Genomic DNA, 17,045 nt, shown 5'->3' on the forward strand with positions numbered 1-17,045 from the left:
GCGATGATATCAGGACAACTGCTTCAATTAGGAACAAAGTTAACCTTTTCTAGTTCTGCGCACACACACATTGAATCAGGAAACTAACAAGCCAAAATGTCTCCAAGCACTGGGAGAAAAACCATAGATGAAGCTCCATTAAAATCAAAACCCAAAATTTTCTCAAGTACACAAGGACATTTGCTCAACCATGTTTGTAGCAGCTTTATTTGTAATAGCCAGAACCTGGAAACAACCCAGATGTCCCTCAACAGAGGAATGGATACAGAAATTGTGGTACTTTTACACAACGGAATACTACTCAGCAATCAAAATGAGGAAATCATGAAATTTGCAGGCAAATGGTGGGATCTAGAAAAGATCGTTCTGAGTGAAGTATCCCAGAAGGAGAAAGACAAACATAGAATATACCCGCTTATATAGACCTATAAAATATGATAAACATAATGAAATCTACACACCTAAAGAAGATAAACAAGAAAGCAGACACGGGGTAAGATGATCAATCCTCACTTAGAAAGACAAATGGGATGTGCATTGGATGTATGACAAGAGTCTACCGCAGAAGGCCTCTGAAAGACTCTACCTAGCAGTGTTTCGAAGCAGATACTAAGACTCATATCATAACCAAACCTTCAGCAGAGTGCAGGGAATCATATGAAAGAAGGGAAGTTAGTATGACGTGGAAAGGATAGGAGCTCCCCAAGGACCAAATACATCTGGGCACAGGGGTCTTTTCTGAGACTGACACTCCACCAAGGACTATATGGATATAACCTAGAACCTTTGCTTGGATGTAGCCCATGGTAGCTCAGTAACCAATTGGTTTCCCATAGTAAGGGTAACAAGGACTATTTCTGACAGGAACTCAATGGCAGGCTCTTTGACCTTCCCACCCCACAAGGGAGGAGCAGTCCTGTTAGGCCACAGAGGAGGACTTTGCAACCAGTCCTGAAGATACCTGATAAAACAGGGTCAGATGAAAGGGGAGGAGGTCCTCCCCAGTCAGTGGACTTGGAAAGGGGCAGGGAGGAGATGAGGGAGGGAGTATGGGAATGGGAGAGAATAAGGGAGCGGGATACAGCTGGGACACAGAGTTAATAAAATGTAACTAACAATAAAAAAAAAGAAGAAAGAAAAAAATCAAAACCGAGAAAACTAATGGAAACAGCAAATACAAAAGTCTACTGGAGCAGAAAACAGTTGTGACACACAGAGAGACAGACAGACAGACAGACAGGAGCATCGTCAACAGAAGGGATGGGTGCAGACCACACAGCACATGAGTAACTCACGTGGCCCAGAACCACGCAAAATTCAGTCACAACACCTGTTACCTCTCCCGAGAGCAGCTGCGGACACGGGCAAGGAAGAGGGAAAGGGGACCTCTTAGGGTACCAGAAATGTGCAATGTTATCATCTGAGTGGTGGTTACAGGCCTCACACACAAACCCACCCATGCAGCTATCAACACACACACACATATAAACATATACATGCATGTACGTATACATACACACATATACAACATGAAATACACAATATATCTATATGTTTACTCAAATATGTGTCTATACACGTGCATGTATGAACATTTAGCTGGGTACAAATGTATGTATGTACATCAATATACATCTATATCCACACACATGTCTACACACACACCTGGACACACAGATACGTACATACGAATTCAAACACATCTATCTACATTTACTACACTCCTCCATCAAGCATAAGCATGCATATGGTATAATGTATATTCACGCATACAAATATATGCTCGTGTGTGTGTTTACATACATATGCATGTAATACATATGTACATTCATATAGAGCTACGGAAGTACTCATGCACACAAATTCATCAAATTGTTAGAATTCATACACTTAGTGTATGCTAATAAGGAATTTAAAAAGTGAAGGGGTTTATGTGTAAGATGCGGTACTGAGACTATTCAACCTACTTCAGCTCCCATTCATTCAGCATTTACTAAGTGCTGATTCTGTAATGAGCATGGTATGACTCGAACATCAGACCATTTCAACCCATTATAACCACCCAGACACACACTCTGGCTCCTTCACCACTCCCCGTGAAACCTAGTCCAGTTACCTCACCTTTACATAGAACAGAAGGAACAATGCCATCTGTTCCGAGTCTCATCTCCCTGCTTAGAAGTTCCTGTTTGTTAAGGTCAGGCACTAACGAAGGCACCAGAGTTCTGATAACTGCGTCTCACTAGCGTCTAGTCTCTACCTGAGGACGGGTTAAGCGTCTTCTCTTCTCCCATGTGCCTGATTTAGAAGATGGAACCTAGAGCAAAAGTTCAGAAAGTGAACGGACGTACCGCATTAATCCCAAAGCTGCGAAGTTTATTCCCCAGCTCCTTCTCCAAGTTCGTCCTCAGGTCCCTAGGGGAGAGGCTGGTCTTCGAAGTTTTCCTTAAATGCGTCTTCTTATTTGACTTCTGTTCATTTTCTCGTCCTGAAACACAGTTTTATTAAAAAGCAGATTTAGAGAGAATTACACAAATTCATTCCAAGCCGAAAATGATAACACATATCTTTAACACAGAAAGTAAACGTTTGTAAAGATTTTAAGGCCTTGGATGTTTTATAATGCCTAGGTTTCTTGACTTCTTAAGTCTGCCTCAGACCTTTAGTGACTTCTAAGACTCCTGAGTAGTTAATCAAGTTAAGAAATAGATATAATATATATCTCCTTAATGTTTAATGTTTTATCAGGGGTGTATTTCCCCAAAATGTTCATCTTCAAGCCCAGTTAGAATTTATCTTATGGAGAGAAAAATCCAATTTATTTAAATTTCATTTAAGTTTTAAGTAGATAAATTTAGTAAATGCTAAGTGAACAATAACACTTAGTTATTGTTTTCATTCTTCATGGTCATTACCAAAACTACGAACAGGCTCCACAGACATGGTGCTATCAATGAAACTAGCAAATCAAAGGTTAGGGATAACTTGAAAAGATGCATGAAAACAAACCTCATTAAAAAATATTTTTAAAAGTGCCAATGATTAACATAGCAGCATCAGGACTTGCAAGTAAATATCACGCAGATGTTGTGAACAGGACTGGCTTAGTCAATTTTCAATTTGTATAGTTTATAAAAATAAGAAAAACTGGCAAGATCCTAGCAACCACAGGAGCTACAAGAACTGCTAAAATTTCACATGTGCAGGCTGAAGAGACAGCTCACCAGCTGTGAGCATGCATCGTTCTTCCAAAGGCTCCGAGTTCAGATGCCGGCAGGCACCCATGTCAGACAGCCTCCTACTGCTTGTCGCTCTCCCTCCACGGGAATCCAGTGCACTCTCCCGGCCTCTCTCTGCAAGCGCTGTGCTCACACACACTCCCACATACATACATATACAATTACAAATACAAAAACGGAAGTTTCTGAAATTTATATACTGGAGTACTTATTGTTTAACTTCTTTTTGTGAAGAAGTGGTTAAGAATGGAGCACTCATATTTATTATCAAAAAGCTTCCCCGTTAAGAAGTGATAAATGGTAAAACATTATTATCGATAAGGAAAAAATATAAGGAACTGATTGAAGCATGTTTTCAGAATCTATGTTTAACATTAGAAAACACTACTTATAAAACTGAGTGTCCCAGCACTCGGGAGGCAGAGGCAGAGACAGGCAGATCTCTATGAGCTCAAGGCCAGCCTGATCTAGTTTCAGGACAGCCAGGACCACACAGAGAAACCCTGTCTTGAAAATAACAAAAGAAAAGAACAAAACAAGACAAAACCCCCCAAGAAGCCCGAGTGCAGCGGCAGACACCTGCAGCCAACACACTAGGGGGGGGCGGGGACAGGCCCAGGCTTCCAGCACAGCTGGGCTACGCCAAGTCCTGCCTCAAAAACACGGTTTTTAAGAAGAAAGCATAATTACACGATTTTCCACAAACTTCAAAACCAGGTAACTTTCAGAAACGCCAAAGGGAATACACACGCAGTAACAACCTACCGCGTGCGTCCCTTCCCTGTCCCGCCCACTGCATGCCTCCTGTGCTCTTTTCTGACATTAAGAGTAGTTTGGAGCCAGGCACGGCGGTACATGCCTGTGATCCCAGCACGTGGGAGGCAGAGGGAGATGGATCTCTGAGTTCAAGGCCAGCCTGGTCTATAGAGTCCAGGACAGCCCAGGCTACACAGAGAAACCCTGTCTCAAAACAAACAGCAAAGACTAATTTGGGGATCGGAGCTATGGTTCGCTTGCCTAGCATGTACGTGACCCTGAGCTCAAGCCCCAACGCTGGAAAAAACAGTACTTTGGAGATGGACACTTTGCTCATCCGTTTCAGAGTAGCACTGAGAAACCACTCTGACACAGAGTTTCACGTCATCTGGTATTAATGTGGCTTTGTCATCTGGTCAGAAAGTATCTGTATTGAAATAAAGGATTTTTGTTTTTACATTTCCCAACATAGAACATTTCTTATTAATGTTCCTCCATAAAAATACAACAAAGCAGAGGCTTTAGGAACTTTAGGAGAACAAGGTAACAAAATCCTGTAGATCACACTGGTCAAAAACACAATCCAAACCTGAATGTCTTCCTTGCTCTCGGTACGGCATGCTACACACCGCGGACTCGTGCTTTCCAGGTCTAAACTAGTAAATAAGCGAACGCCGACACTGAGTTACCTTTTTCCTCCTCTGAAGAAAGTTCTTCTATTGGTTCCAGTATGTGTGATGGGAATACTGCTGGCTCTGTTAATGAGTAATACAAACACGTTTGTCTCCTTCCAGGTAATGTACGCATACATACATAACAACATACAAACTACTTTATAGACATATCCACGACACATTTGGCCTAAATAGCAAAGATCTACTGGGAAAACATTGAGGAAGTCACTTTTGATTTTAAAGGTAGCATCGCATGTAGCTGAACTAGGCTTATACTATCTACACAGCGAACAACAACCTTGAATCCTGATCCTGCCTCCACCCGCTAAATGCTTAGACTGCAAAGCATGAGCCACCATGCCTGGCTGGGCAGCTACAGCTGGTCACTTCTTCAGGAACTCTTCAATTTTTAGTTATTTTCTATTCACTTCAAGTATTTTAAAATTATGTATTTTAAATTTTCTCACTCATTAATCCCTTGCCTGACACATGGGGTATAACTTCAAAATTCTTTCCAATGAGTCATCTAGCTAAAATACCAGAATTAAAAAAAAAAATTCTAGATATTTAAAAAAAAATCCAGAATACCAGAAATAAATGGGATTATCCATATATAAAACATAAGTCAGGCCTTCCAAGAGGGATGTGTTAGACCCGGATAGCTCATACACATTTCTGGCCACCAGTCAAGATTTTTAACTGCTAGCTAGGTGACATGGGTCAAGATGAAGAACTAGCAAAACATGGGTGTGATGCAGGAGCAGATGAGGAGCAATACGGAGACCCTTTTATAGACATTCACATCCCCAGACTCTAGTTCTGTCCTGGAGAGCCCCAGGGTGAGGCTACAGGCTGGAGAAGAGCCGGGCTCCACAGCTAGGTGATGGGGAGAGAGCTGTCCCATCTTACTCTGGGTCATCAGTGGAGAAGAGGAAATGAGCTCTCTGTCTGCCAGGAGCTCAAGCAAACTGAGCCCCATCCTGAGAATGCTGGCTTGCAGGATACATGCCTCACCCTCATGTAGCTCAGAGGCCACAAGAGCACCCCCTCTTCCACCTGACACTCAACTTTTGCATTCAAGTGTTGTGCAGCATTTTCCTCTAAGATTGAAACATTCTATTGTGCAGGAAGAAAGGAGGAAGGCAAATAAAAAAGCTCCAGGAAGTTCCTGAAACTGGCCAGCCTCACTGGGCCCCTCCCTGCCAGGGTAAGCAATAAAAGCTGAGAGTCCCTCTCAGACAGAGTAAAGACTCTGGCAAACCTAGCAGCCACAGCAAAGTTAACTTTGAGACCAGACTGGCTGCCTGGGCGAAGCAGGAACCAAACAGAGTCACTTGAAGAGGTCACTCTCCAACCTGATAAGCTCCCTGTAGGCTGTGCACTGTGCTCCGGGCTCCCAGCCTTTGGGAGCTGTCACCCATTCTGGGGTGGGCCATGGTGATGTAACTGAATCATTTCTACTCCTATAAGTAACCCCACCAAAACACACTGGTTCACCAAGCTGGAGCTCGGTGATAGCTGTACTTTGATCTGTTGTGGGATCTGTGTCGGGTAAGGAGATATGTGTGTTGCATCTCCCCAGGAAGTGTTTTTTCACACAACAGATGAGCAATGGGTCAGCAGTTACGGAGCTCACCAGGCAGCCAGGCATGGGTCTCAGTCATTAGACATACCAGAGCTCCTACTCAGAGGGCCTGGCTTTTATTAAAGTGTGTCTTTAGCATGCTGATTTGGATGCATATGCAGCTGCATGAACAAATAAATTCACATATGTATGCATATACACGCTATATAGTCATACACATGCAACAGAGGCTCAGCGACAAATGGAAACAAAGTCTGTCCCTGAGGAATTTGCAATCTATAAAAATAACACTTGCAGTTATGTTACAAAGGAACAGATAAAATATGGTGGGATGGTTTGCCAGCCTTTGGCCATTAGTCATGGAGGTAACGCTCCTCTGATCCACCTCCCTAGGACTACAGACAATGACCACTGCTCCTGGGTTTAAAGTTTTTTTTCTGCAGAATCCTTTATTCCTAATGAGAAAACTTAAGAGCGGTGGGTGAGAAGTATCCTCTAAATTCGTATGTAAAATTCGACCACCTTAGAAGCAGAATTTACTGCCTATTCTGGTGTAGGTAAGCAAAGTCAAAAGCTAGGGAACCATTGTGGCTCCCGCTTCCATTCCACCCCCTCCGGACTCAACTGGCCACGCTGGCACAGGCAGTTCTCAGTGGATTCCGTGGAGTGGAGAGGGCACCTCTCCCTCTCCTTTACGGTCCATATCCCATTTCTGACAGACTGATGTGTGAGTACGGTTCCCTTGCTGTCTCTTGCCTCAGGGTAGACGATGCTAGAGGGCCCATCAGCTTTGCAGCAGGACCTCTAGGGCCTGCCCTGAGCTGTGTGAGCTCAGCATCCCTTCTCCCTGAGCCCACCTTCCTTATACCAGGCACCCAAGCTTCTAGTCTACACCTCAGGATGTGTCCCAGAGAGCCCGGGCCAAGACAGCAAATCACAGGGTAAAGGGACGAACTGATGTGGTATAACACATGAGTGATGTTTCCATGTCGTCACCACACTCGTGGCTAAGGGGACCACCAGTGTTAGCAGAGGACATCAGCGGCCACTGGCCAAGTCCCCTCCTATCTCTTGCTCACTGCGACCAGATCTGGGTGTGGGCCTCTTGCCAGGGCTTGCTAGTATTTTAAACCAGCATTTCATCTTAGAGGATACCAGGAAGGAGCCATGGTGGTTTCACAAGGCGAGTTCCATCCTCAGAACTTGTGAAGACAGGAGAAAACACCTCACAAAGTCACCTTTGATGCACGCCAGCCTCCCACCCCCATCTCATGCACACACGATAATAATAAAAAATAAAAATATTTAAATAAGAAACTGTGCTCTCATATACTATTGTCCAGAAGGCTAGCAACAGAGAAAAGGAAGCAAGTTCAAAGGTCTATTGCCAGAGAGCAGAAGGCAGGCTTGAAAGTCAGCATGAAAAATACAATTTGGATCTCTGGTCTGCCTCCTGCAGGACTGGGATCACCTCTTCAGGGAGACAGCTTGTGAAGAGAAATCCCCTGGTTAAGAGGACTGACTGCCCAGCCTGGGTGCAGAGCTGACATTCCAGCACAGTCCTGGCCAAGGGGCCACCCCCAGGAAGGTCAGGCCCGCTTTAAGCCATGCCAGTGAGACAGAAGGAATAACAGACTCCCTTTACAGGGGGCTAACTCAGTCTCACTGAGTCAGCTCTTGCTAACACCCCTCCTTACTGCAATTTCTTATTTCAGTATAGGACAGAAAACGAATTTGAGGAAAATAATGTTTAAAAAGAAGAGAGATTTGTAAGAAACAATAAACAGAAACCTTTTCTATCAGATACTAAAAAAATTGTGCTTATGACAAGGAATTCAAATCTTTTTTTCCTCCCTCACCATGTCAGACTTTTATGCAAATATTTTGATCCCCACCCCCCACCAATAAAACTTTGTTTACACAAAGGCCCCGTTGCATTCTGGGATTAAAGTGACTGACCCCTTCTCTCTTCATTTCCTGCATGTCATTTAAGACCAGCCAATCAAATAAGACTGTGAGGGGTCCCACCAATGGGGAACAAGACACCTTGACCACCTAAGGTGGAATAAACTTCCTGACTGTGTTCCGCTTTTCTGAGTGTACCCTCTTGATGGAGTCAAGTTTTGTCTTGTCCAAATACTAAATATTCATACATTATGCATAGAGTTGAGATAATTTTCTTGTATGTTCACTACTGAGACAAATTTGTTTAAGTTGGATATACATTTTATCTATTGTTAGTCTGAATGAGAAAAAGATCCTGTGGGTTTTAAACTACCATAAATAATAAAATCCAGCACGTAGATTTCATGCTGTGATTGATTAAAGGATCATTGCCAAAGACTGTCATGCAAAGATTACAATATTTATGGTGACAAAAAGCCTCGTTTAGTTCCATCAGAGACCTAAGTAAGCTTACTCCTTTGTTTGTTTGAAGCAGAGGCATCCCATGTAGCCCTGGCTAGCCTACAACTTGCTCAGTAGACCAGGCTGGCCCTGAATTTGCAGTGCCCCTCGTGATTCTGCCTCCAAAGGTGGGGTATCAGACATGCACCGCCAACAATGAAGGAACACACAAGTTCCTTCCTGACTGTGTGTGTATGCATGTGTGTTAAGCGCCATGGCGTGCATTGGAGGTCAGAGGAGAGTCTTAGGTGTCAGTCCTCGTCTCCCATCTTGTTTTCACACAGTCCCTTGGTACTGCTTTGTGTGCTGGACTGCTGGCCAGAGTGTTCCCGGTGGACTCTTGTCTTTCTCCCTTTTCTCCTCGATAGCACTGGGATGACAGGTGTGTGTTCCCTGTTCCCACATCCTATTCGCACACGTTTGAGTCAAGTGCTTTATCTACTGAGCTGTCTCAGCTACTACCCAGCCCACGCCTATACTTCTAAAGGGTTGAAACCTAAAGAGGAAGACAGTAATTGTTAGACTCTAAACCAGTGGGAGATGAGACAGGAAAAAGTAGTCCTCCCTCCTGCCTTGACTCCTTCATAACGCACAGCAGCCACGGGAAAACACATAAGGAGCAGAGGACAAAAAATGGAAGAACCCCAATTCAGTAAGAAGAGAAATGCAGCTGCGAGTATCACCCATCTACCAGAGCATGATCCTGGTACCTCCCACCTGCTGTCCTGCCTGAGGACCAATTTCTGGCAGCGATTTCATCCTGACCCAGTTTGTGGCCTCTGGTTTCTATCTTTTTTCTACATTTTCCTGACCAATCATTGAGATTGTTTACTTAAAACAGGTGAGTTGCTGCCACCCTGAAAGTTATAAAAACAAGCACATATGCCCTGTGGCATGAGCTGGTCTAGCAGCCAGGCACCTCATTCTTCCTCTGGACCTACCACCTCCTTCAAAGATTGTAAATAAGTGAAATACCGAAGTTAAAGCTGCTGTCAGGAAGCCCAACACCACAACACACACACATGCTGCATGCTTTATGGCTTTGGCAGTACGTTCCGTTTTCAGTCATGTTATCTGTGAAGGCACGATTTAATGACTGCTTTGCAGTTACTAAAGAGTTTCCTGTTTTATATAATCGCACGCCTGCTGGCACTCTGGGTTAATGAATTGTCTAACTCAGGGTGAAACATGGAGACTGTTGGCGAGACCTACCATTTGCCATGGGCAGGCTGGATGGTACATCCAGAGGCCGTGTGGCTGGGGCATTCGCTGAAACAGAACAGAAGGAAAAGCTCACTGGCCCTGTCACTGCAGCTTGGGTGTCTGACTGAGCATGACCACACACCCTCCAAAATGACACAGACAGCCCACGGGAAGCACATGCCTTGAACAAAAGACGCTAGCCAGGTGGCCTGGTCTAATTTGATTAAGTTTTGAGAGAGAATTCTTTTGAGGTGCCAGGGAGAAAAGCCAGGGCCTTGTGCATGCTAGTGCAGCACTGAGCCACGTCCTCAAGTTTTAAAAACAACTCTTTTGAGAAAAATCACTTAAATGTTGTGGTTGCACACGCATGCGTGTGTGCCTTTTAGTATGTTCACAGCACTGTACGACCACAACCACTAGGAGTCTAGAACACTTTGATGACTCTCCCTCCAAATGCTCACACTCATTAGCGGTTATGGCTCCTTCTCTTCAGCCTCTGGCAACTATTTCTGTCCTGTGATTTGTGTGCCTGTGACTTGACTGAAACATTTCACACACAGAGAACTACCAAGCTATGTTCTGGTTTCTTTCAGTTAGCATGTTTTCACTGTATAGTAGGTTACCAGCATTGTTTTTATGGTCAAGTAACATCCCAGTGTTTAACTAGACCCCAATTGTCTATCTAATACATGACTTGGACATTTAAGTTTGCCTCTATTTTGGAAGAAAGCTTCAATGAGTTCTGGAAAATATCACAAGAATAAAGCTAGATGTGAAGGCATTATTTTTTCTCTTTTTAAAAATTAATTTATCTATTTATTACAATTTATTCACTTTGTATCCCAGGTGTAGCCCCCTCTCTCGTTTCCTCTCAATCCCACCCTCCCTCCCTCTTCTCCTCCCATGCCCCTCCCCAAGTCCACTGATAGGGGAGGTCCTCCTCCCCTTCCCTCTGACTCTAGCCTATCAGGTCTCTTTGGAACGGGCTGCATTGTCTTCCTCTGTGGCCTCGTAAGGCTGCTTCCCCCTCAGGGGGAGGTGATCAGAGAGCCAGCCACTGAGATCATGTCAGAGACAGCCCCTGCTCCCCTTTTAGGGAACCCAGTTGGAATCTGAGCCCCCTATGGCTTCCTCTGAGCAAGGGGTCTAGGTCCTCTCCATGCATGGCCCTTGGTTGGAGTATCAGTCTCTGTAGGGACCCCTGGGCCCAGGGTTTTTGGCTCTGTGTTCTCCTTGTGGAGTTCCTGTTCCCTCCAGATCTTTCTATCTCCCTCTTCTTCTATAAGGTTTCCTGCACTTTCCAAAGTTTGACTATGAGTTTCAGTATCTCCTTCCATACCCTGGTGGGTGGAGTCTTTCAGAGGTCCTCTGTGGAAGGCTCCTACCCTGTTCCCTGTCTTCTCCTACTTCCAATGTCTGTCCTGTTTGTGAAGGCATTATTATTAACTCAGGCACAGCATTAGACAGAGGAAATCTGACTCAGCCAATAATAAATGGTTTTGTAATGTCTCCAGCAAATCCTTCAGCCTTTCTTAACAGGATTTCACAATCTATCTGGAGTCCTTGAAGGATCCAGTTACAGAGCCCCACCCCCTCCATTCCCCATTAAACATCTTACCTACGGGTTACACATTTCTTTCTCTAGTTCATCTTTGGTTCTAATCCTGCCTTAAAATATCGGTCATAACCTTGTTACCTCTGCAGACTTACATCTTTTCTTTAAAATAAACACTCACGAGAGTGTTCCACCCCTAAGTCCCCATAAATTACCAGAAACTTAGAAAGCAGGACTTCTGGAACCATTTGCAACTTATGCAATCTATATCAAGGTTTTGTGAACTACAGCCTGTGGTAAAGAGTCAGTCTGCTGATGTTTCTGTAAATGAAGTTTTACTGAAACACAGCCAAGTTCACTGCTTTATTGTCTACTGGTTTTATGTTATACGGTAGCTGTGTAATTTTACTCAAGTATCTTGCTATGTGAATAAAATAGTTACTAACTCAATACCCATCCTTTTACATTAAAACAACAACAACAACAAAACACACACACACTAGAAAGTCCCTGACCTAGATGTCACTCCAACTCTAAAGCCACAGGCCATGACCGTGTTAAAACTGACCATCTCCTGGCTTGCCTCCTAAGCCACAGAACGCCTCCCTTATCATGGCCGTTAGCAACAGCCTGGATGACTAAGGTCTAAACTGATCACGTCAGGCTCTTCCTAACCCACATTCCCAGGGGGTGGCAGGGACGAACGTCCATCTGTCTGCCTGTCTGTCCCAGATGACTGACCGCATCTGCATCGCCGAGCAGCATACTGGCAGCCACAGACCTGACCACACCCACCTTATGCTGGGTGTTAGAGATCAGATTTATTCACGGTATCACTCCTATGATGACCTTTCTTTTACTATCTGGGTTTTCTCATCTTCAGCTTTAGGATACAATTGCTCCTTTCACAAAGAGAACTCCCCTGCTATCCAGAGAACCGTGGACTTTCAGACCTGTCTCCACACCGGAGGAGAGAGCAGGATGAGTACGCCTTAAGGGACCTTAAGGGTCCTTAAGGGACCCGTGCGTATGGGCTACAGAGGCACCTCACTTCCCAATCCCGCTGGTCCCAGGGACATACTTTTTCTGACTATATGTACCACCAGTGAAATCTACACATACTCCTTTAAATAAATTAACACATACAACCATGTAAACATTACACACATTTTTAAACATTAAAAATATTTGAAAAATTGAATAGATTCTTTAATGTGTCATAATCTTAATACAATTAATATCATTAATATAATTATGTACAATTATTGTTTCTACTAATAATTATATACAATTACTAATTAAAACAGTTAATTAACTATTAATACAATTATATACAATTGTTACTTCTCATACCCCATTAGATCTGGACACTCAGACTATCTGGACACTCCATTTGGAGAAAATCACTCCAGATATGCTTTGCTGTTGCTTTTTCTCTCTCTGTATATTTGGTCATATTTCCTTTGTTTGCTGTTCAACCTAGTTTTTTACCTTTCCATCCTCCCCTGAAGTGTGTGTTTTTTTATTTCCTAAGTCCAGGTTCTCTTCTCAGCACCAAGCTCCCTCCTCCCACCGTCCTCTGCTCTTTGGCTTTAAGTGGCAACAGCGGGTGGAAACTAAGCGATGAAAGCCTAAACACACCCAGTAACGAGTGTGGTTTAGCTATTGCGCCTGGCCCAGTGAGTGGCTCAGTCCTGAGCCACTAGTGCTCCCAAGCCCCGTGCACACTGCACATCACAGTGTCACGGATAACCACTTGCTCTGGCTTCTCTACCCAGAATCCTTTTCTCCTCTTTCCTGAACAAAGACAAACAGATTTAAATTATTTCACTGTTGAAAAAAAGTGTGAAAAGGTCACATCTTTGTGTATGTGTGCACACATGTCCTTGTGTGTGTGAGTGTGTGTGCATGTGTCTGCCTGCGGAAGGTGGGGATCAGCGTCCGCTGTCTCCCTGTTATTATTATTATACTATTTATGTCTGTGTGTGTCTATGGCTGGACATGCGTGTGCAATGTCTCATGAGGGTAATGGATCCCTCAGACTGGAATTACAGCTGCTAATTGGACGCCTGGCTCCTTACCTGAGTTCTAGGATCTGAATTCCAGTCCTCATAACTGCTCTCAACCTTTCAACTATCTCTCCAGCTTATCTTTTGTCTGTCTATTTTTGGGACAGGGTTTCTCTGAGTAGCCCTGACTGTCCTGGAACTTGCTGTGTAGACCAGGCTGGCCTCAAACTCAGAGCCCTGCCTTGCCTCTGCCTCTCCAGTGCTGGGATTAGAGACATAGGCCACCACACCCAGCATTCATGGAACTTTTAAGACAGGATCCCTGACTGAACCTGGGGCTTACAGATCCGGCTGACCGAGGAGCAAACAAGGCCAGAGACGGCTGTTTCTGATCCCCAGCACTGGGATCACAGGCATGTGCTACTGTGCCCAGCTTCTCCCCAATGGGGACCAAATGCAGGTTCTCACACGTGCATAGCAAGGATTTTACTGCCATATTCCCAGTCAGTCCCCAGACTTGATCTTCTTAGCTTACAACTGCACCTGGATGAATCCCAGCCCTAGATCAGATGCCCACGCTGATCCCAAATAAGGACTGGGGAACTACTAAAGTCCTCAGCACTGCTCTTAGTCCTGTCACTGTGGCGTGGCCGCCAACTGTGCTCTTCCCAGGTAACCCTGGGAAATCCCAAAATGTGAACTTGTGTGATGCCAAAATTTTTACCCATTTCATTATTAGTCAAACTGCCAAACAATAGGTATAACTAACTAAAGTCACAGGATCATGAACCATTATGTCATGGGAAAAAAAAAATCTCTAAAGAATTATATAAGCAGATAAAAACAAGTATCAAGATAGTTTAATGCCTAAGCCTACACAGACACTTACTGGGTGCAGCTGATTTAGATTCCAGTGCTTGTCGGGTCAGAGAATTCCCTGAAATAACAAAAATATAAGTTAAAAATGACAACTGAAAGATTCAAGCAATTTTCCTAAGCCTGACCAACAGAAAAGATAAAAAAAAAAAAAAAGAATCTTTGCAACACCCAGTACCTCTCCACTCTGTGGAATATGGTTGACTCAAATTCCTTGTTGTTTTGATTTTTTGTAGCTTTGGCTGTCCTGGAACTTGCTCTGTAGACCACAGTGGCCTCAAACTCAGAGATCCACCTGCCTCTCCTTCCCTAGTTCTGGGATTCAAGGCATGTGCCACCCCACCCAACTTGACTCAAATTTTTTAAAGTTCAAGTTTTTTCTGGAGTGATTTCCAGGAATTATTTATAGTTAAGTGAACACTAACTTAAATCTTTTATCACCTGAGCTCCCATTATCCTAGGGGAAGTTGAAAGGAATTATGAACTCACTCCCTTTCCCAGCTTTCTGCCAAACATTTATCTCATGAAAAGATGGAAGGAATTCAGGTGTTTATGCTGTTACCGAGCCTCGCTGGTGTCTCCCACACAAGAATTCTCTGACAGTCTGAGGTGCACAGGGGCCGATCCTTGGATCTCCCAGAGAAACCTTGGCGAAAGCCTGGCTTTGGGCCCCACTCTCCCTTCTGATACAGACAACGCCTGGTGAGGTGGCTGGCTACTGCTCTGGAGCTCACAGGGCACGAGTGTGCCACTGTGCTTAAAACCCTGTCATAACCCCAAACCACTACACAGACGGAATTTAGTGTTTAAGGTCAGTCCTGATGGGTGTGTAACCAGTGTACTTCATGAGTTATTCAATTTAATCCTTGTAACAGGGTTTTGGTGTAGCTAGTACTAGATTTTTTCCGTTAGAGACAAAGAAATTGAACACAGACTAAAAAAGCTGTAAGTGTCGGAGATGGGGGCTGAACTCAAATTCTTTCCAAGCCCTGGGTCGCTAACTCTGCCTATGAGTGTAATTCAAGAGATAAAGGGCGAGACTGGAAAGGTAGCTTTGCAGTTAGGAGCAGGACTGTTCTCGCAGAGGAACGCGGTTTATTTAGTTCACAGCATTCACGGAACAGCTCAAAAACACCTGTTACTCCAGGTCCAGGGGATCTGATGCCCTCTTCTGGCCTCCACAGTACTGCACACAGGGAGCATGTACATGCTGGCAAAACACTCACACACACACAAATTACAATGTTTTTAAAGAGGCAAGTGAGTACTAACCACAACTCTGCACATATTTGCTGACTGAATAATATATAGATAGTAAATACGAGGTTAGCTTTTCTTCATCCTTCAACTTTCTGCCGCTAAGGCAACAGATTTCTCAAATATTTAAACAACAAAAGGACAGATATCCCGAATTAAAATATCAAGTAAATGCCACCTCAGGAGACATAAATCAGCAGACGCAGGTTTCTGTACCCAGAGCTGTCAGGCAGGCAGGCCGCCTCGGATTTGGCGTGGAAATCCTGTCTACTTACCTTTCATCTCACTGCAGTGGGGCTCACTGGCAAATTCTTTAATCTGTAAAAGATGAGACAGTCTGACAGCAGTTCCTATTCTAAAGCACAAGTGGGTAGACTGAATGCAGACGAGATATGGCCACTGGTAAATGAACCTTCTCACTAAATCACCCCAACATATGCTTCCCAGCACAGGCAAGAACTGTTGACAAGTAACACAGTGGCCTTCTCCCATGATCATGGCCAATCATTTAATCTACCTTCCAATTTATTATCCGAGTTACCTCTGTGTTTAAAGCAGCTTTGGGGAGGCTTGCAAATAGTCCATTCTTGTCATTCAACTTGAGATTGTGAAGAACACAGAACCTCTGTGTTCTTGGAGCAATTATGCTGTTCAAAGATGCTCCGTGTACTCTCCCCCAGATGTACCTGCTTCCTCTGAGTGATGATGAGCTCATTCTGCTCCTTCAGCTTCTGGCCTAGCTCTTCTACCCGCCTCTTGTAGAAAACATTGTCTGCACTCAGATCTGCCATCATGGAGCTCCGAAGCTTTTCAATGTGTGACAGGAGCTGTGGAGACAACGGGGGTCCGTCAGCCCACAAGCTGCATGCATGGTTATTTTACAGATTTTATATGCTTGTCCTGACTTCCTTGATGGCTTTATGTGGTCTCTGTGCATTGGGCCACGCAGTAAACCTTCAGTCAGTGCTTATCAAGGTCCTGGCTGCACCAGACTGTGTCTCTTTCCTGGGAGTTTATGATCTGAGCAGAGGCAGTGGAGTCACCCTGAGCACATGCCACGAACCACCATGCAGCTGCTGCATGATCAAGGTTAAGGGTGTTTCCCCCACAGCCTGTAGCACCTCCATGATGAACTTTTCATGCAGCACTGACCCCTACCCTCATAGCCACATGCCAGCTCTGGCAGCCGTGGGCCAGTGACTTCGTTTGATTTTATATTCCCAGCCATCAGCAGAATCCCTGGCCCACATAGGTAGGAGCTTCAAGAATAGAGGGAGAAAGAGAAGGGTGGAATGGATGAGAAGGGAGGAGGAATGAATAGGAAGGGCGGAGGAACGAATAGGAGGAGTGGAGGAATAAATAAATGGGAAGGTGGAGGAATAAATGGGAAGGTGGAGGAATGAATGGGAAGGGAGGAGGAATGGATGGGAAGGGAGGAGGAATGGATGGAAAGGGAGGAGGAACAGATGGGAGGAGTGGAGGAAT

At 44.4% G+C, this 17,045-nt stretch overlaps 1 protein-coding gene across 5 annotated transcripts in view; it reads right to left on the reverse strand.

Moving 5' to 3' along the window:
- Dzip1 (DAZ interacting zinc finger protein 1) overlaps positions 1-17,045 on the reverse strand; it is a 53,321-nt gene that overhangs the window by 13,768 nt on the left and 22,508 nt on the right. For 4 of the 5 annotated variants that reach the window (XM_055609816.1, XM_055609815.1, XM_055609814.1 and 1 more), the window contains 6 exons: positions 16,247-16,387; positions 15,836-15,878; positions 14,317-14,364; positions 9,873-9,929; positions 4,685-4,750; positions 2,352-2,488 (listed from right to left, as the gene is read on the reverse strand). In XM_055609816.1, the coding sequence (XP_055465791.1) occupies positions 2,352-2,488; positions 4,685-4,750; positions 9,873-9,929; positions 14,317-14,364; positions 15,836-15,878; positions 16,247-16,387 (492 nt within the window). The remainder of the gene's footprint in view (positions 1-2,351; positions 2,489-4,684; positions 4,751-9,872; positions 9,930-14,316; positions 14,365-15,835; positions 15,879-16,246; positions 16,388-17,045) is intronic. The other variant, XM_055609817.1, reaches the window with a different exon arrangement.

This window comes from Psammomys obesus, unplaced genomic scaffold (genome assembly GCF_907164565.1).
Source record: "Psammomys obesus unplaced genomic scaffold, mPsaObe1.curated_primary_1811, whole genome shotgun sequence".
Taxonomy (NCBI): Eukaryota; Metazoa; Chordata; class Mammalia; order Rodentia; family Muridae; genus Psammomys; species Psammomys obesus.